Source organism: Talpa europaea, assembly GCF_964194135.1.
Source record: "Talpa europaea genome assembly, chromosome: 6".
NCBI lineage: Eukaryota > Metazoa > Chordata > Mammalia > Eulipotyphla > Talpidae > Talpa > Talpa europaea.
In genome coordinates this window covers 64,893,337-64,914,921 of record NC_140072.1, presented here as the reverse complement: position 1 = coordinate 64,914,921, position 21,585 = coordinate 64,893,337, and the positions used below count along the sequence as shown (strand labels likewise).

The 21,585-nt window shown below is 35.5% G+C and overlaps 1 protein-coding gene across 1 annotated transcript in view; it reads left to right on the top strand.

Moving 5' to 3' along the window:
- SANBR (SANT and BTB domain regulator of CSR) overlaps nt 1-17,367 on the top strand; it is a gene marked incomplete at both ends in the record, with an annotated part of 46,882 nt that extends 29,515 nt beyond the window's left edge. The window contains 11 exons of the mRNA XM_084234966.1: nt 686-838; nt 4,334-4,479; nt 5,202-5,301; nt 6,086-6,118; nt 7,115-7,214; nt 11,802-11,893; nt 12,808-12,836; nt 12,927-13,000; nt 13,767-13,855; nt 16,018-16,109; nt 17,331-17,367. Of these exons, the coding sequence (XP_084091092.1) occupies nt 686-838; nt 4,334-4,479; nt 5,202-5,301; nt 6,086-6,118; nt 7,115-7,214; nt 11,802-11,893; nt 12,808-12,836; nt 12,927-13,000; nt 13,767-13,855; nt 16,018-16,109; nt 17,331-17,367 (945 nt within the window). The remainder of the gene's footprint in view (nt 1-685; nt 839-4,333; nt 4,480-5,201; nt 5,302-6,085; nt 6,119-7,114; nt 7,215-11,801; nt 11,894-12,807; nt 12,837-12,926; nt 13,001-13,766; nt 13,856-16,017; nt 16,110-17,330) is intronic.
- Between the last annotated feature and the right edge of the window lie 4,218 nt (nt 17,368-21,585).

Here is a 21,585-nt window from a genome sequence, read left to right as displayed (position 1 = left end):
GCTTAGAATTGTTAATTTTATGATCTTTAAATTATTTTACTAATTTATAAACATTTCTGAGCCCTACTAATTTTATAATTAAACCTAGATAAGTTTTTTTATCAGTGATTTTTACTCCCTAGTTTTCATTAATACTAAAACTGAATATTTACTTTAAAAAATATCAGAAAATAACCAAATGAGGCAAACTTTTATTTCATTTTTTTATGATTGACCAATTATAAAATAAAATGTAATATCAGTTTAATTAATTGATTTATGTAATTTGTTTGATGTATCTGATTTGATTAATTAATCCATTTAATATCAATTTAATTGATCTGAATTTTGGACAAAGTGTTTTTGTTTTGCTTTTTAATAGCTTTTTGTGCTGTAATGACATGCCATAAAATTCATACTTTTTGGTATACATTTTTAGTAAGTTTACAGAGTTATGCAAACCATCACCATCACCTAATTTTAGTATATTTCTGTCTCCCCCAAAAGATCACTTGTGTTCAATTCCTGCCATTCCCCAGTCCCACTTCCAGTCCCAGGAACCAAATCACTAGCCTCAGTTGTATCTCTAGAGATTTGCTTTTTCTGTACATTTTATGTAAGTGGAACATACAGACTTGAGTAAAGTATTTTTGAGATACATAATTTCATTGTGAGATTACTTGATTTTATTTTTCCTTCTATTCAGACTTTTCTGTGTATAGAATTTTCACATTGTCAGTATCACTCGGAAACAGTGGTTTACCCTACCACAGCAAATTCGCTTACTATCATCGGCACTGGAATTTATCCCTGCTGTAACCAAAAGGTTCTTCGGTTTGATCCCACTCAGCTTACAAAGGTGAATTTTGAATGTTGTCCTTTTGTAGTTATAGAGTAACACTTTTTATTTATATCTTCCCCCCTTTTATTGTTGTTAAAGTATAAAGGTAATGCATTTATCTAGAAAAGACTAACCAACACGTAAGTATAATACAAAGTAGAAGTTCTTCTTTACATCTCTCCTTATTCAACATCTGTTCTTAGAGGTAACCATAGATAGCAGTTTCCCTTCAAATCTTGGTTTATATGTTTCATTAACAAATTTTTTGTAGGTTTTTTTAATTGGAAATAAGATCATGCTATTCTGCAATTCACCTTTTTTACTCACCAGTATACTTGGGTTATCTATCTGTCATTTCATTTAAATCCTGTATAGTATTACAAGACATGCTTATATCACAATTTATTAAACCATTCTCCTACTGGTGAACATTTTGGTTGTTTCCAGATGTTGCAATGAGTATCCTCACACATGTATATTGGTGCAATATGTGAATTCTGATATAGGCTAGAATCCTAGATCACTAAAACTTTTTAAAATGCTGTATAATTTTTTTTTAATTTACACCATTTTTTTTTTAAAGATTTATTTATTTATACAAGAACCAAGGTACAGGCCAGATGCGTGGGAGGGTGAGAGGATTCACCAGAGACAGAGCAGGGAACAGAACAGGCAGACTGATGAAATACACTGCTGAGGGGAGCAGTGGGCGCGACAGGAAAGGTCTGCCTCACCATGTGGGACCCTCACCAGCCGATTGGGATTGAACCGGTGCTGCAGAGGCTGCAGACAGCTTCACAGTGTGGCACTCAACCGCCTGCACCACCAGTGGAGGCCCAAATGTTGTATAAGTTTTACAAGCAGATGAAAGTAACCAAAAATCTTTCTCTTCATCATCCATGCAATAAATATAAAGCACCAAAATTGTGTTAAACTGTGCAAGGCAAAGCAGTGTGTAAAAGTGTGCAAAGAAATGTTTGGAGAAGTAAGTAAGGTCACACATGTCAGACTAGCCTGGTCTAGGAAAGCTTTCATAAAGAATTGGCATTTGGTTGCAATCTGAAGGTAGGTAGGAGTATGGGAGGCAAAGAGAAAGGGAAAGAGTATTCAAAGAAGTCAGAGCAGTATGCCTAAAAGGAACACAGTGAGTAAAAGGAGTTACCCTAGAAAATTTCAAACTTTGAATTTTTGGATTAAGGTAATCTTGGATTGCCCCTCTCCCCAGACATCTGGAAAAAGCAGTTAAAATACTCTTTGGAAAAAGATAATATTATTCTACGCATCAGCTTATTTCTACAAATTGTTTCTTAAATGAAGTATTTGATATGCAAATAAAGATAAAGCTAAGTTACCAAGAATGGGAACTGCAGAATTTATTCAACAAAAGCAAACCATGGAAACTATGAATATTGGAATTACTGACACAGACTATAAAATAAATAAGATTTCTTGCATAAGTTATTAGAAGCCAAGCTTGGAAATTTATAGAAGGGAATTATAAACTATAAAAAAAAAGGACAAAGATGGTTTAAATTAAAATAGAAATGCTAGCACCGAAAAGAACCTTGGGAGTAGAAATTTAAGCTTAGTGGCAAATTTAACAGCACATTAGATACAGTTGAAGAATTAGTGAATTGAAAGATATATCAGACGAAACTATCCAGAATGAAGCGTAAAGACAGAATAATGAGAAAAATTAAAGAACGAGAATACATATCTAACTTTTTTAATGTGGTGAAATATGCATAATAATGAATAGCCATCTAACCATACTTTAAGTGCACAATTTGGTAGTGTTCAGTATATCCATATTGTTGTGCAACCAATTTCCAGAACTTTTATTTTTTTTTTTTTTGAATTTGCAATGGGGGAGGCTAGAGAGAGTGCCATCGAGAGCAGCTCTGCCTTTCACTCTCCCAGCCCCAGCTTTTATTGAAGATATGAACAAAGGCACAAGAAAATAGCATGCAATTGTGTTTTTGCTTATACAAATTAATAAGTCACTACTAAAAACAAGCTTTTCTGGTTAGTAAGGAACATGCGCACAAGCCAGCATGTCCTCAGAGAACAGTAGTCAATTCTGGGAAAAAGTTCTGTTTCCAGAACGTCTAAGATCCTGGAACTCCGTGTGCAGAGTAAACAGGCATTCTCAGAAGACTCTGGCTTTCCTTAGGGTGATGGGCTGCCAACACTTAAGTACCACCCTCAGCAAAAAAACAGCATATTTGTTGCTGTTGTTTTTAAACTCCCAGTAATCTGACATCCATAGCTGAATTTAAGCATTTTGTCCATTTTCTGGCTGAAGTCTTTTTCGTTATCTGTTTCAACCAGTCCAGGACCAAGAAGCAAGTTCAGTTTCTTCACATGTCTCTCCGCTCCATGTGCCTCCTACAGGTCTCCTTGCTCCTCATCCTCTTCCTTCCTTCTGCAGATTCCTCTCAATTTCCAGAACTTTTTCTTCTAGCAAAACTGAAACTGTATACTCATTAAATAATAATTCCCCATTCCTGTTTCCCTTCCTCTCAGCTCATGACAAATACCACTATACTTCCTGTCTCTGAATTTGATTACTCTAAGTACTTTATATAGATAAATCATAGTTTTTGTCTTTTTGTGTGAGGTATCTAACTTTTTTTTAAAAAAGATTTATTTATTTATACATACAGGAACTGTGATACAGGCCATAGTTTTGGGGGAGTGAGAGGATTCACCAGAGACAGAGCAGGGAACAGAACAGACAGATCGACTGAAATACACTACTGTGGGGAGCAGGGGGCGAGGCAGAAGAGGTTTGCTGCATGCACCATGTGGGTCACCTCCCTAGCCGGTGATCGAACTTGTGCTGTTATGGCTGTGATGAGCTTCATAGGTTGTGTCTTTACCCCTTGCACCACCAGGGAGACCCCAGGTGTCTCACTTTTTAATGGAATTCCCAGTAGAAGATGGAGTGGATCAGAGGCATAAATTGAAGAGATACTGGCTGAGAATTTTCAGAATTATTGAAAAATATTTATAGATTTAAGAAATCTGGTGACTCCCCATAAGATAATAAGAAACCCATACCTGCATGTATTATATTGTGTATATTCATATAGTGAAATACTATCTATTAAAGCAAATATTGTTACTACAATCATATAAACAATGTTGGACAAAACAAGTGAGACAGAACTAAACTATATTGTTTAGGGGTACATTGGTAAATGGTAAAAAGTTGGGATAGAGGTTATCTTTTGGGAGAAGGGCAGTGTTGTAATAAGTAATGGGCCCGTCCACAGGAACTCCTGGAATGTTGGCAGTACTCTATTTCTTAATGTGGAAGTTTGTTACATGGATTTTTTTTTTATATTCGTTAAGGCATACATTTATGTTTGAGGTTTTTTTTTTTTTTTTCCTTGTGAAATGGTTGATATATTATGACTGGGCAAAGAAAAACAAAAACTTACAGTCATCCTTAAATGAATATTTCTGTAATGCTCCAGCCTCTTTAATTTAGTGTCTTTTACATGACAGGGCTGTAAAGTGAGGGACCACATGGTTGCTCTTCATGATCAAGGTGAAGGTGGAGATTTGCTATCCTGCCCGACTGCTAGAATACTGGATGATCTACACAAGCACAAAGATGTCATTATTGTGCCTTTTTCTAAAGATGCAATTAGGTGAGGAGGCTGTGATGACACTGTACTGTTGCTTTATTTAGTGGGTTCCATCTCAGAATCCTGTGTCCCCTACTGCCTCTCCAAATCACTAATAGTTTTTATTATTTCAGAAGGCTTAACTGAACATACATGGTAGCTTTGAATAAGAGCAAGCAGGTGTGTTTATTTGATAGAAAACACCTTGAAATATTAGAGGTCCAGGAGGAAGAAAGCTAATTTGATTGTAAAGGTTGGCACCTGCAATTTAATTTTTGGAGGACTTTTTTCTTTTCCCATGTTACTTAAACCTTTCTTAAATGCATAATTGATACAATATGGGGAAAGGTGATGGTTGAGGTCAGCTCTGCATAAATTTGAACCCCTTGACTTCAGTAATTTCTGAAGTCACTGCCATCATTGTGCAGTTGTAGCAGACTGTCACTGTGAGGGTGGGAGGACCCTTTGATAAAGGCTTTTGTCAAAGCGGTACCTGTCATAGCAGCTCATCTCACCAGCTGACAGGATGCTTCTTATAGTGCAGTGGTGCTTTCTTGCATATGGTGACTTTTGTTAGGGGAATCACTAGATAAGAAATGTAATGTTGTAGTACCTACCTTATACTTTAGAATGATATATTTTTTAATGTATCTTAAGAGCAATTTGTAATAAATGGTAATAATTTGCATTTAAATTCTTAAAATATTGAACACTTCACAATAAAAAAATGTCTTTTTTCTTTCAAGCGATTCTGGGCTTGGTCCTTCTGATGAAAAAGGGCTGGACTGTGATGTTTTGCTGGAGCCCAATACACCATGGGGCCCCAAAAGTGGGGAGCTTAATGCTGTGAGTAGCTTGTGTCACTTATTCTTTATTTATATAAACAATTGATGATATGTAATCTTGAACAGACAATGGTTTTGAGTGAAATTAAAATTTTCAGTTAATTAGCATTTAGTAACTATACCTAACCATAATAAGGTATTAATGACTGAGTAAATAGAATCATTGGGATAATTAGTAGAACACATTTCTTGCCCTTAAAGAATTAATAACTAATAAATTTGATGAAAAAAATCATGATCTTATTATGGAAAAATAATTATTTTATTGGGACAAAAAATTATTTGAGTAATGAAGATGGTAAGAGTGAGATATTTTGCCTACTCCTACTTCTCTAAACTTTTTTTTGGTATAGAATTCTTTTTTCAGTTGTAATCAGGAACATTTAGTTTTTTTAAAGGTTTCAGAACTGAAATAGTTTTAAGGTGACTGGAAAGTTTTGATTCCTGTTACTAACAACCAGAGAATTTCTGCTTGTGAACTTCCTGCTTTTGTGTTAGTTAAACTGGCATTTACTTAAGAAAGTGAAATATACTATGTAACGTATATTATATACTCTAATTGGCTATAGATAATTCAGCCATTAACATTTATGAATAAATGCAAAATAGCAAACTAGATTTCTTGAATATTCATATATAATCTATTTCCTTAATTTATAATAAACTATTGTATAAACATTAAAAAGTTATCTTCTGTAATATCCAAATGGAAATAAGGAGCTGCATGCAGTCTGGGTATATGCAGATTCATTAATCTCTGTTCCCTTTGTCTTTTTTTTCTATAGTTTTTGTCAGTGAAAAACTGGACTCTGCAGCTGGTAAGTGAGCAATTATATTTCATGTTCATATGGATTTATTTCTTCCTAAATTACAGTTAGTTTAATCTTTTTTTTTTTTAAGATTTATTTATTTATACAAGCACTGGATACAGTCAGAAGCGCGGGGGGGTGAGAGAATTCACCAAAGCCTGAGCGGGGAGCAGAACAGACAGACTGACAAAATATACTGCTGAGGGGAGTAGCGGGAGCGGTAGGAAAGGTCTGCGCGCCATGTGGGGCCCTTGCCCGGTGGCCGGGGATCGAACCGGCACTGCAGAGGCTGCGGGCAGCTTCGCAGTCCAGCGCTCAACTGCTGCGCCACTGAGGAGGCACAGTTTAGTTTAATCTTAACAGTATCTTATTTTACAAATTATAATTTATGTCATCATCCTTTACAGCTTCTAAAATTTTAAGTCACATAGGATAGTGAACAAAACAACAAATCATTATTTCCAATTTTTTGGTTTGATTGATCAGTTGATTTTTTTTTCTTTACCTGTTTGCCTTTTACTGTGCAATCTGCCACCAATATTCACAAGAATGAAAGAGGGATTTGGTTTAGTGATGACAAATATATAGTGAATAGGTGTAGGAAACTAAAGCAGATATGGTTAAGTATCCAAAGTCACATCCACCCAGAGAATTCACATGTGCTTGTTTAAGAGACTGCTTTAATATTGGCCATTATTGTATTTGAATTTAATCTTATTATCAAGGGAATATACATCCAGTTGAATGGTAGAGATTCAGGTCAACAAATACTGAGTATTTATTATGTGCCCATCACTCTGCTAAGATCTATGAAGAAAATAAGTGAAAAACATTTGCTATAATATGATCCTGTTCTAAATGTAGATATTCATTGGCCTTTTCCTGGTTGTTGTGGTAGGCAGTGATCATTTTATCAATTCTAGTTTGGCTAATTCATCCAACATAAATTTAGATAACGTGATATTACATTTTTAGTAGAATTTGTTTCATGTTTTTTTTATTTAGAAGCAGCAGTCGTTATTTTCAGAAGAAGAAGAATATACCACTGGATCTGAGGTTACTGAAGATGAAGTTGGTGATGAAGAAGAAGTATCCAAGAAACAAAGTATTGATTTATATGTTAAAATATCTGAATGTCTAAGTATAAAACATGAAGGGTTATATCCTGAGGGCTGTAGTATAAAGGATAAGGAACTGGCTTTATAAGTCTGCATGGCATTTTATAACATGGGGAAAAAATTAAGGAAGACATCAAGATTCACTATAGTGATGAATACAAACTAGAGTCAAGTGGCAAATATCAATGTGTTATATGCAGATGCTGATGTAAAAAAGGCTATATACATGAAACCTATATGATGCTATAATCAAGTATTACTTCAATAAAAAATTTAGTTAATTGAAAAAATTCCCTAACCCTGGCAGTATACTCATAAAGTTATAATGTGCATAGTACTGAGGAATAATCCTCCAAGTTTCATTTCAGTTATGACCTAATATGTTTCTCAAAATGTATGACTCACATCTGTGTTCCCAGGATGATTTGAAGTGACATGCAAATGAAGCATTAAGTAATATTCATTAAAGTATGATTTAATTAAGAATGTGATTTAATGCAACTATAGAATGAACATGTGTCAAAAATTTTCATCTCTTTAGTGAAAGAAATAACAGGAATTGCTAGATCATAAGTAAGATTATAGTTAGCTTTATAAAAAACTGTCAAATTGTTTTGCAAAATGATTGTACCATTTTGCATTTTACAAGTAATGTATAAGAGCTTCAGTTGCTGTACATCATATTAATACTTCGTAGTATTGTTTTCATAGCTATTCTAGGGAGTATATAGTGTTAAAATAGCTTTTTTTTTGTGCTTACTGACCATTTGTATATTTTTTTGTGATGCGTCTGCTGAAATTTTTTGTCTATTTATAAATTGGTTGCCTTATTAATTATTTAATCATGAATTCTTAAGTTTTAGATCCAAATCAATGTTTTGCAAATATTTTTCTCAATCTTTTACTTTTCTTAAAGGTTTCCTTTGAAAAGTAAAAGTTTTTAATTTTGTGAACTCTGATTTTTGTAGCTTTCCTTTTCTGTTTCATACTTTAATAGCTAAGAAATCTCTACATGCTTCAAAGTCACAAAGATTTTCTGCCATGTTTTCTTCTAGAAGTTGACACTTTTAGCATTTTTTTTTTTGAAGTCTGATCCTTCGGGTTAATTTTTGTTTGTGATATTAGTTATGGATTAAACTTCCTTTTTTTCCCTCATGTACATAGTCAGTTGTTCAGAGTCACTTGTTGAATAGACTATTCTTCCCCATGTTGTATTATATAGGCACCTTTGTTTAAAAAAATCAGTTGAGCATTTATATGTGTATCTTTCTGGATGCTTTATTCTCTTCCACTGAGTCTAAGATCTATACATTAGTCTATTAATATCACACTGGCTTAATTTTTATAGTTTTTAGCGAGTGTTAAAATCGGGTGGTGTGAGTCCTTCAAAATTGGTCTTTTATTTTTAATTATATGGCACTTCTAGGTGTATTGCATTTCCTGTGTATTTTAGAAACAGTGTTGTAAGTTTACAAAAATCAGTTTGGGGAGAATTTTTTTTGGTAGGTTCCTGTACATGTACACAGAATCTCTCTCCATTATTTAGGTCTTCTTTATTGTCCTCTTTTTTTTTTTTAAGGATTTTTTTTTTTAGATATTTATTTATTTATGCATATAAGAGCTGGGGTACAGGCCAGAGGTGTAGGGGGTGAGAGGATTCACCAGAGACAGAGTGGGGAATAGAACAGGCAGATTGACCAAAGTAAACTGCTAAGGGGAGCAGCAGGCGAATCAGGAGAGGTCTGCTGCGCAAGTGGGTAGCTCCTTGGCAGGCCGGGGATTAAACTCATACTGCAGAGGCTGCGGATAGCTTCATAGGTTGTGTCTTAACCCATTGTGCCACCAGGGAGGCCCCTATTGTCTCTTAATAATATTTTGTAGTTTCAAAGTATGCACATGTAAAACATCTGTTGTTAAATTTATTCCCAAGTATTTTTTAGGCTGTTATGGAAGTAGGTTTTATTTACTTATTTATTTATTAAAAGATTTATTTATTTATTAAAAGATTTATTTATTTATACAAGAACCGGTGTACAGGCCAGATGCGTTAGACTTTCCAATATATATCTCTTTTATTTCTTTGTCTTAAACTTTTTTACTACTGAGTGCTTGATATGGATAAAAGGGATGAGAACATACATCCTTGCATTGTTCCCTGGCTTAGGTAGAAAGCATTCAATTTTTAACCATTAAGTGTGCAATATTAGTTGTTCATTTAAATGCCCTTTTTGACATTGAGGAAGTTCCTTTCAATTTCTAATTTGCTGAGTTACTTAGTGAATTGGTATTCAATTTTGCTTTTTCTCTATCTATTGCGATAATATCAGTTTTCTCCATCATCTCAGTATGATTGATTATGTTGATTTTTTTCAAGTTTTCTGTAACTTCCACTTGGTCACGAAATATTCTTTTTCTAATGGTATTTGACTTGCTAATATTTGTAGCAAGATATTTGTAGTTTTGATTTTTTTTTTTAAATGATGTCCCATCCAAATTTTGATATCAGGGCAAGATTTATTTCATAAAATGAATTGGAAAGTATTCTTCATTTCTCTCTTCTGAAGGAATTTCTATAGAATTTGTATTATTTCTTCCATAGATGTATGATAAAGTCACCTGGGCCTTGAGTTTCTCTGGGGGGGGAGGTAATTATGAAATTCATCTTCTTTAATTAATATAGTGCTATTTAAGTTTCCTGTTTCTTAAATCTTAAATTTTTTTAATATTTATTTTTCTTTTTTTTTTAAAGATGATTTATTATTTATACAAGCACTGGGTACAGTCAGAAGCACGGAAGGGTGAGAGAATTCACCAGAGCCAGAGTGGGGAACAGAACAGGCAGATGGACCGAAATACACTGCTGAGGGGAGCAGTGGGCGTGGCAGGAGAGGTCTGCGCGCCATGTGGGACCCTCGCCAGTGGCTGGGGATCGAACCGGCACTGCAGAGGCTGTGGGCAGCGGGCAGCTTCACAGCCCAGCGCTCAACCGCCTCGCCACCAGGGGAGGCCCTTAAATCTTTTTTTTTTTAAGATTAATTTATTCATGCATACAAGAACCGAAGTACAGTCCAGATGTGTGGGAGGGTGAGAGGATTCATCCGAGACAGAGCGGGGAGCAGAACAGGCAGATCTGCTGAAATACTCTGCTGAGGGGAGCAGCGGGCAAGACAGGCGAGGTCTGCCGCGCCATGTGGGATTCTTGCCAGCTGGCAGGGATCAAACCCACGCTGCAGAGGCTGTGGACAGCTTCACAGCACTGTGCTCAACCACCTGTGCCACCAGGGGAGGCCTCTTAAATCTTTTTTTAAAGATTTATTTTTATTTATTTATGCATACAAGAACTGGGGTGTTAGGCCAGAGTTGGCAGGAGTGAGAGTATTCACTAGAGACAGAGTGGGGAGAACAGGCAGATCGACTGAAATACACTGCTGAGGGCAGGAACTGGCAAAACAGGAGAGATCTGCTGAGCCATGTGGGTTAGCTCCCTGGCCGGGGATCGAACTCATGGTGCAGTGGCTGGCAATAGCTTAATAGGGGTGACTTTAACCCCTTCCACCACTAGGGAGGCCCCCAGATTCTGTTTCTATTGGCTGCTTCCTTTCCATTTTTTTATCCTGTAACTTTTAGTTTAAAACTAGGCATAAATTATTATTGTGCAACTTTGAAATCTATTTTGTCTTCTGTCTGCACGAGGTTTTTTTTTTGTTTGTTTGTTTGTTTTCTGCTGCTTACCATAGTTAGATTAGCCTGCTCACAGGAGTCAAGGCAGCCTCAGTAGTTTGGTTGTTGGCCAAGGGTTTAGACAATTTATATTCATATTTGCAGTCTTAAATACTTAGTGGTTCACCTACTCAGTAGGTTTGCCTTTGGATTTCTAGTTGTTTTCCATTCTCAAGTCTGACTTCTTATACCTCAAATCAGTAAGGCATCTGATATCAGAAGCTCGAATTGTTGGAGGAAAACTTTCAGTCAGAGGCACAAGAAATGCCCATGTCTCACTAAGAACAGTTCTGTCTTATATAGATTGACAACCCCACCTTAGTTTTTCCTTGCCCTTTTGTCTGGATTTTGTAGAGCCTCCCATATACTTGTGTAGTGTACTACTCAGCTAGGAATTTAGGTTTATGCTCACATTTTGGATCTCAGATTTTCTGTGGCTTTCCTATTTCTAAAATTTCCTTTTTAAATTTCTAGGCTGCTATTACTTTATACCAAGTTTGGAATTAGGCACTGATTCTGTTGTCGAATTAGATTCAGAAAATAAATACGATGTTTTCCCCAACATTTTTTCTACATTTAATTTCATTGGGACTTTGAATTCATTGCCCTCATTTTTCCCCCTCAAAGGTTTTCACCATGTAGAAAGATGAAAAGTAATTAAAATGAACCCCTGTAGAGCACTATCAGTTTGGCTTCTCCATAAATCAACTTTTTACTCGGAGGTAATTTGTTAGTTTTCAAAAGCAATGTTTTCTTTTTCTTAAAAATAGTTTTATTTGAAAGTAACAAATTTGTTAAGTTTTTATTGGAGACGTATTGGGGCTTATGTCAAAATATTGACCATCTGTTTTCAGGGAAAAAGGAGAAACCAAAGAAGTTCACTAAACAACCGAAAAAACAGATGTCTTCACCCTGTGGTCAAAAAAAAGAGAAGGCATTGGAAAAGGTAAGGTAACTCTGAATTATCCAGTACTGTTCTGTTGTTCATACCAAGAAATACATAAGCAAGTATAGCTAGGAGAAATCTGGAAATGAAAGTAACATATCATAATGGAACACTAGCAGTGTAAAAATGGATAATATATTTACAGGTGAGAAAAGGAAAGTTCAGAGCTATGTAAACTGAAATAATTTGTTTAGATAAAGGAAATATATGAACTTCCTTGTATGTGCAGAAAATGTCTCTGGCAAGCTAGACAAGAAATTAATATTGGTTGTACCTAAGGAAGAAAACTGAGTGGGGCACAGAGGTTTTTTACTATGGGTGCTGTTTGTTCCTTTTCAATTTTGAGCTATTATTCAAAAAATAAAGAGACTTTAAAATAAGATAGGTTTTTAAATGTTTAAATCAATGCAATTTTTATTACCTTTCAAAATAATTATTTCCCCATGCTTTCAAAGGAAGGGATAAAAAACCAGGTAAGAATAAGAGAACAATAAAAACCACAGTTGACTTAAAGAAAGACCAGAGATTTCAAAAATGTGTAAAAAGTTAGAGTTGAAACAAGTTCCACATAATTGCACTGGATAAGTTGTCCTTTCTTCTTCATATTAAGTATCACAAATGGGCTAATTCTAAAAGATTACATGAGCTGGGACTTCCACATTAGACATGAAGTTGGGCTCAAATTCTAGGTCTGTATCTCTTTGGACAAATTTTTTAACATTTTTGAGCTAGTTTTACCATAAATTTACCATAAATAGCACCTGTCTCACATGATTATTAAAAAGCTTAAATGAAATACTTGTATTGCTCTTGGTACAGTATCTTGCACTAAAATTTAAATCCTTTATTATTAACTATGACACTAAGAGTAAATATGTTCTAATTGGGCCGTAATGTTTTCTACTTTTTTTTAGTCAACTTCTAGAGATGTGTCTCCTTTCGTGTGAGTATTGCTCTTTAATCTGGTCTGATGTCTAGTCTTAAGAATAGACATTCAGCTTCAATGCTGAATTTTATTTAATTTTTTTAATAGTGTGAGTATGCAGAAAAATAAGTGGGATGCCACAAGATCATTGAGATTCAATCAGGATGCACAAAGGGAAGATGGTAAGCTTTTTTATTTGGATAATATACAAATTAAATATAATAACAAGGATAGGATTTTTTCATTTTATGTACTATGCTGACCAACTTTAAAGGTCCAGCTGGAATCAGACCCAGAATTAGCACATTCCCTTATATATCAGTTTCATTACTAGATAATCCCAATAAATAATATATTGTTTTATGCACCCGTGGTTTTGAGGTCTCTCAGGCTGACTTTGATTTATTTCACTTTAAAGATGACTGAATATGTTTTAGGCTTGGTTTACAGTCCGCAAAATAGCACCATTATTGACATATGAACCATTTGGCCACTTGCACCCTAAAGTTCTCAAACAATATGGAGGTAAAGTAATATCCAGTGATATTTTCATAAACTCTTTTTTTTATTTTTTAAAGATTTATTTATTTATTTATACAAGCGCTGGGTACAGTCAGAAGCACGGGAGGGTGAGAGAATTCACCAGAGCCAGAGTGGGGAGCAGAGCAGGCAGAAGGACCGAAGCGCACTGCTGAGGGGAGCAGCGGGCGGCAGGAGAGGTCTGCGCGGCATGTGGGACTCTCCTTCGGTGGCCGGGGAGCAGCCGGGGATCGAACCGGCGCCTCAGAGGCCGCAGGCAGCTTCGCAACCCAGCGCTCAACCGCTGCGCCACCGGGGAGGCCCCTATTTTCATAAACTCTTGATTATTGCAGTCTTCTTTGAGAAATAAAAGTTATAAATCACCCTCATTAAAAAAAAGTAAGTTTTGTTGTTTTTTTTTACCTTCAGACCAGCGACGGATGTCTGAAATTACAGGACACCTAATAAAGATGAGATTAGGTGATCTAGACCGGGTCAAGTCAAAGGAAGCAAAAGAAGTAAGAATTATGTACAGTATATTTTTGTTGCTTAAATATGCCTTCCTACTTCATTTTCATCGTGAGGAATATAAAAATGTTTTAAACAGAATTTTAAATGTATAATTTAAATAGTTTTATATTGTGTACCAGTTAGTCAGTTCATTCCTATAAAAGTTCCCCACCATCTCATATTACCCATGGTCAATAGGTTGTCTGTAACATACAGAATAAAGTACAGCATCACCAAAAGACTCATGTCACACCAAGAGTAGATTAATGCTCACTACCTAGAGAATGGCTTTCTGAAGATCACTGATTTTAATCAACTTTTCATGCAGTGCTTACATATATCTCTAAAATAAAATGTCATCTTGTAGATTCTTAGTTGTAACATTATATAATATCATTAGTGTTGATATTATGTAGATGTAATAACTCTTGCCCTAAGTTCTTCTATCTAAAAATGTATCTCCCTATAAAATTTCTAAAAGAAAACATGTAAAAAAAATTTTGTGATGTTAGGTCAGGCAACTATTTCTTAACTATGTCATCAAAAGCATGATCCGTAAAAGAAAACAACAACTAGTTAGACTTTATCAAAATTTTAAAATTCTTTTTGAAATACACTGTCAAGACAATGAAAAGATAAACCATAAACTATGAGAAAATATGTGTAAAACACTTAAATAGTAAAGACTTTGTATCCAGAACATATAAAGAACTCTTAAAATTCAATAATAAAATAAGCAATCCAATAAAAATAAATGGGCAGAAGATTAGCCAGACATTTCATTGAAAGAAGGGATATATCAATAGATGTCAAATAATAAGCAAATGAAAAGATGCAACATCATTAGTTTTAGGGAAATGTAAATTAAAACCTGAGTGAGATACCACAATACACCAATAGGAAGATCTTGAAAAATTGCTGCAAGAATGCGTGTGGAGCAACTTTTTTGATTGCTGAGTAATTATCCATTGTGTATATATACCACATCTTCTTGATCCAGTCATCTATTTTTGGGCATTTGGGTTGTTTCCATAGCTTAGCTATTGTAAATAGTGCTGCTATAAATATAGGGGTGCAGGTGCCCTTTTGAATTAAAGTTTCTGTGTCCTTTGGGTAAATACCTAGGAGTGGAATTGCTGGATCATATGGAAGCTCTATTCATGCAATTTGCAGCAACATGGATGGAGCTGGAAGGGATCATGCTCAGTGAAATAAGCCAAAAAGAAAAAGAAAAATCCTGGATGGTCTCACTTATAGCAGGAATTTAGAAAACCTAAATAAGGGACTAGGAAAAAGACTAATTATAATAAAGAAAAAATCAAAATCAACAAGCAACTATAAACCAGAGACACACTAACGGGTGAGAAAGCAGGGGAGAAGAGGGATTAGGGTCAAAATAAGGGGGGAGCAATTGTGTGGCGACTATAACCAAAATGAAAATGCATACATTGTGAAAAAATGAAAAATGATGTAAGACTTATATAAAATAAATTAAACATAAAAAAAAAAAGAATGCAGAGCAACTATAACTCATAACTAGTAGAGATGCAAAATGGAATGGCCACTTTGGTAGTATCTTAAATATTCTTTTACACTACACATCAATTCCTACATGTTTATAGTAGCTTTATTCTGAATCACAAGAAACAACCCAAATATTCTTCACGTGACAAATGAGAAAAATTATGGCACATATAAAAAGGAACAAGTTACTTATACATGTAGCAATATAGATGAAGCTCCTGTACATTATGCTAAGTGAAAGCCAAATTCAAAAGGATCTATGTAATTCTATTTATATAATGTTCTGGAAAATGAAAAACTTAGGGATGTAAAACAGATCACTAGTAGCCAGCAATTGATAATGGCAAATTTTCAATTTAAAAGAGGCAGAAGGGGATGAGGCACAGAAAATTTTCTTTGGGTGGTAGAACTGTTCTGTGTTAACATAAACACATGCATTTGTCAAAACTTGAATTGTACTCTAGAAAAGCATCAACTTTACATTAATGAATAATGTAAAATTACACATGTAAATTATAACTCAAAGAGCCTAAATTTTAGAACTCACAAATAAAATTGCTTCTGCGTTAAAATGTGTGCCATTTTAATAAAGCAGAGCTTTTGTTGATTTCTTAAAGATAATTTAATTGTGCTCCTTTCTCTGCAGTTTGCAGGAGGTATTTACTCCAGGCTAGAAGCACAAATCAAGGCCTCAGTGCCAGTCAGTGCACGGCAAACCAACTCAGAGAAAAACACAAGGTAAATCAGCATAAATGAGCTTAGAAAGCTGTGGGGTGACCTTTTTTTTTGGGGGGGGGGCACCTTTTTTTTTTTTTAGAGATCTATTTATGCATACAAGAACTGGAGTGTTGGCAATATGTGCAGGGTGGGGAGGTGCAGGGGTAAGAGGACTCACCAGAGATAGAATGATGAGCAGAACAGGCAGATTTAATACACTGCTAAGGGGATCAAACTCATGCTGCAGTGGCTGGTGATAGCTTTATAGTACTTGATAGCTCTGTAACCCCTGTGCCACCAGGGAGGCCCATGAACACAAAGTTTAGTGAAAGTATAGGGCCTCCCTGGTGGCCTAGGGGTTAAGTCTTAGCACTGTGACTGCTATGGCTGAGTTCAATCCCCAGCCAGGGAGCTAACTCACATATGGCACAGCAGTCCTCTCCTGTCTTGCCCACTGCTTCCCTTAGCAACTGTATTAAAACTGCCTGCTCTGCACTTTGTCTCTGGTGAATCCTCTCACCCACCCTCCCACCCACCATGCACCTCTGGCCTACACCCCAGTCCTTATATTCTAAATTAAATAAAATTTTTTTTAAAATGTATAGTTTATTAAGTTTTCTGTTTGAATCACCTCTGTTGCGTCCCCTGCTGATAAAAATATAAGCTATAGTGCTGTGAATTAGCAGAATTTTAATACTGTCTATAGGTTATATATCATTTATATAAATCATTGAGGTCTTTTCTTTGTTTTACTTTATTCTGTTAATAAAATCTAATCTGTGGGTTCTGTGTTATTTTACTTCACAATTTTCTTATAAAGATGAACAATAACTGAGATTTGGTCATTAGTACTCCAGATCTAAATGCCTTATCTGCAATTCTGAAATCCAAGAATCTTAGAAAGCCAGAAGATTTTTTTCATACATAAGTGGTAAATAAAACCTAACTGTGCTACAATGATGCTATTTATAATTTTTATTTATCCCATTTGATGTAAACATTCATTTCACTGAAGAAACATTCATATATTCAATTATGGGACATTTCTGCTAATGTATATATGCACATATGCCATATTATCTCCCAAAAATCAAAGAACACTGAATACCAAAATACTAATCATTTCAGGGGTTTAAAAAGTGGATTATGGAATTACACAAAGTTTTATTAAACCTTGCTCTGTCAAGCCAACATTATCTAAAATAGCAGCAACTGACTTTCTTTTCTGTTTAAAAAATCTAGGTCTAAAAATCGTTTTGGTCAAGGGCGTCCTGTATAAAGCACCTTCAGATATAACTGAAAAGACAGAAGACACACCTCTAGATGTCTGAAATTGCTCACTTCTTGAAGATCTTCAGACTGATGACTTTAAAATGTGTTATTTATTAATCATTCATGCAAACCACATAAATGCTAAGGGTTATATGGTTAGTTCTTATGAAATCTAATTGTAAATATGAAACTTCTTAACTCTGATTTTCCTTAGTGTGATCTAGACTGTGTAGAAAATTAGTATTTATAAAATTGCATAGTTAAGGGATTCCTAATATTTGTTATCCTTTATTTATTTATTTGAAAGAGAAGAGACCCAAATTCTCAAGTAGCTAAGCTATTTTTAAAGCCTTAGGGGAGGAGAGCTGGTAGTGCTGCCATGCATGTGCACTGACTGTGGTATGTCTTTTGGGCTGTAAATCTTGGGATACCATTGAGGACTACAGTTTTTGTGATAAAATTTCCAGTGATGCTAATATTAAGTTTGCATGAATACTAAGGAGTGACAGACCTCAAGACTGCATTAAATAAAGTTTCAAGGTGAGGTATTACCTGTGTTGGGTAGAAGAGTTCGTTTTTTTCAGCATTATTCCATGGAAAGCACAATGTTAATCCAATCGTTTTTTTTTCTTTTGGTTTTTAATGCTTATCTGTTGGTCATCTAAAGTGGCATTTCTAATTATTACCTCTTTCATCTATGAAGCCAGTGTCATTCTGAATTTCTTAAAATAACTGTTGAAAGTTTTGGCATAGTAAATCATTTCAGTTGTGTGACACCCCAACTCTGCCGTTCTCGGGGCTCTGAATCCCAACCATATTTTTGTAGCCCTTTAAAGCAGTTATTACTAACCAAGCAGAAAGAGTGCTCAGGAAAAATTTGTTTCACACAGAAGCATATGAGAAGCTACGTTTAGAAATTACATGTAGCATAAGTCTCTGAAAAACTTTAAGATGCACTGTTTGTATTTTTAGTCTTCATTTGCCTTATAGTTGAAATTCTTTAAATTTTTTAGAGGACAGGCTTTGATAATATGTAACAGAAAGGCAGTTTCTGTTGAAATGCTGAAGTGTTACTTTCAGTCTACACTGAATGTAACAAATAATTTTTAGTGAGTGTTTCAGTTGATAAATGAAATTAGATATTTGATATTATATGACTTTGCCATGGTTTTTGAACTTGTTTGGGAATTTTGTTCCATTTTATGCATTTTTCCAAGTTGTTTGATATTTTTGAAGTGGATTATAAGACTTTTTATTTTAAAAGAAATTGTTTTGCAGCATATTATCTACCTGTTAAATACCAGAGTTTTGTTGTAGTTTATTATATTATTCTCTAATTAAAAAGATTTAGGTATGTACATGTATTTAGTGTTGTGATGGTCACAGGTTAGAAAAAGAAAATACACTAATACACTTTCGGGCCTCCCCTGGTGGCGCAGCGGTTGAGTGCTGGGCTGCAAGGCTGCCCGCAGCCTCTGCAGCACTGGTTCGTTCCCTGGCCACCAGCGAGGGTCCCACCAAAAAAAAAAAAAAAAAAAAAAAAAAACACTTTCTTCATTTTTAACTGATGACAGCAAAGCAAATTACTTCTCCTCTGGGGGGTGGACTGTACCACTGATTTGATTTTTATAAACAATTTAATTATCTTCAGAATGTGCTTTTTTATTATGTCAATTTTTGTTTATAATACATAGCACAGTTACCACAAACATTTAAATCAAACTCTATGGCATTTCTTTTACCAAGTACTTTTTTAAAATTTATTTACTTATGCATACAAGAACTGGGTACAGGCTAGAGATGCAGGAGTAAGAAGATTCACCAGAGACAGTGGGGAACAGAACAGGCAGACTCACTGAAATACACTGCTGAGGGGAGCAGCAGGCAAGACAAGAGAGGTCTGCTGTGCCATGTGGGTAGCTCCCTGGCTGGGGATCAAACTCATGCTGCAGAGGCTGCAGATTGCTTCACAGTGCTGTGCTTAACCCCTTCCGCCACCAGGAGGCCCACTTTTGCCAAATACTTTTGAGATTTTACCTTACATTAATTTTACATTCACATTTCTTAAATTGAAATAAACATTAATGACAAAAGTTGTTTTTGAAAAGTCCCTTGATCTGAGTCATTACATCTTCTCAGATATGGTCTGGATGAGCTCTATATCACTCGTTTTCATAGAAAATTAGCTTTTTCACAAGGTAAACTTTGTAAATTTTAAGATTCCTTCAAGTGAGGCTATCCTGATAAAGATTGAACAGAACATTTAAAGGATAAAATATTCTATCACCACCAGATAAAAGGTTATCTGGTGATAGGGTTGATTCTACACCATTGCATCATTTGTTATTTTTCTTTAGAAGGCACACCCATGTATTATATGATGTGCTAAAAGCTTTGGAAACAAAGCCTGAATCGCTAACATGCTAATCTTTCAAGAGCAAAAAGAAGCACCTTTCATTTCCATAGGTCTGTAATCAACCTTCAACTATTCACTGAGCAACTATTATAAATCTCACCTTTCACACCTCTCAGTTATAAGGAACTAGGTAGCCTACCTCTAATAGGCTGTCTCTCCCAGTTTTATTTGAAGGTGATTATTTGAGAAAAATAATATAGGGATGATAGTCCCACTCTTAGCAAATTGTTGGGTGGTGGGGGAGATTTGTAGATCTAAAACTATTAGCACAGTACTTTATGGCTAATAATAATAAGTCTGCCATAATATTAACTGTTATTGTTTCATTGTTATTTTAATTGTTGAAAGTTTTGTTATCCCTCTTCCTGTTACTGAGACTGGTGTATGTTTGCATTTAGTGCATGAAAGAAACAAGGCACCTAATACTTTGGTAGTGGTTATAGTTCATTTTCTACTTTTTAAAAAAAAAGATTTATTTATACATACGAGAACTGGGGTACAGGCCAGAGGTGTGGGGGTGAAAGGATTCACCAGAGACAGTAGGGAACAGAACAGGCGCATTGACTGAAATACACTGCTGAGGGGAGCAGCAGGTGAGTCAGGAGAAGTTTGCTGTGTCATGTGGGCCACCTCGCTGGCTGGGGATCGAACTTGTATTGCAGTGGCTGCGGATTGCTCCATGGTGCTGATGCTTTAACCCCTTGCACCACCAGGGAGTCCCCCATTTTCTACTGTATTAACCTGTGCTGTTTTCAGACAAGTTTACTGAGTGAAGGCTAGAATATAGTCTTAATAGCAGCTCTCATTCCAAGATTTTTCTTTGAGAAAATATACCTAGCTTGGCTCTTAATATTTGTCAGTGACATGACCAGTTCTTATAAAAACTAGAAGCATTTTGAAAGAAATTAAAGAAGATTCATCCCTTGATTTCAAATGCTTTTTTTAAAGATTTATTTATTTATGCATACAAGAACTGGGGTACAGGCCAGAGGTGTGGGAGGTGAGAAGATTCACCTGAGGAACAGAACAGGCAGATGGACTGAACTACACTGCTGAGGGGAGCAGCGGGTGAGTCAGGAGAGATCTGCTGCACCATGTGGGTAGCTCCCTGGCTGGGGGTCGAAATCATGCTGCAGTGGCTGTGATTAGCTTCACAGGTTGCATCTTAACCCCTTGTGCCACCAGGGAGACCCTGATTTCAAATGTTAACTGCAAAGCTACAGTAGTCAAAACAATGTAGTACTAGCATAAAGACAGACAGAGCAATGGAACAGAATGGAGTTCAGGAATAAGCTCATATATTTATGACCACGTAATTTTCAGTAACAGTACCAGGACTGTGCAGTGGGGAAAGATAGGTTTTTCCGCAAATAATCCTGAGACAATTGAATAGATAGCCTCATACAAAAGAATGAAGTTAGACCCTCACCTCATACCTTGCACAGAAAGAAAAAAAATATTGACCCAAAACAGATCAAAGATCAAGTGTTTCTTTATAGATCCTACATGTTACTGAACTCAAGGGATTCATCACTTGGAAGTGCCTCAAATAGACCAGACACAAAATTTGTCATAGGAAGGATAGTTTCCTTTCTGTGGGTAATAGCAAAAAGGGTTAAGGTCCCACAGACATTCTCCCTGAATAGGAGAAAGGTTTCTTTTTTTCTTTTTTTAAGGGTTTTTGAAAAGGGAGGAAAAGAGTGGGACAAAGTCTGGGTGGCACCGTTCATCTCTGCGGGTATCTCATACTTCCACATGTGTGGCAGGTTCAGAAAAATTGTTCAACTCCTCCCACAGGTGGAGATTTTA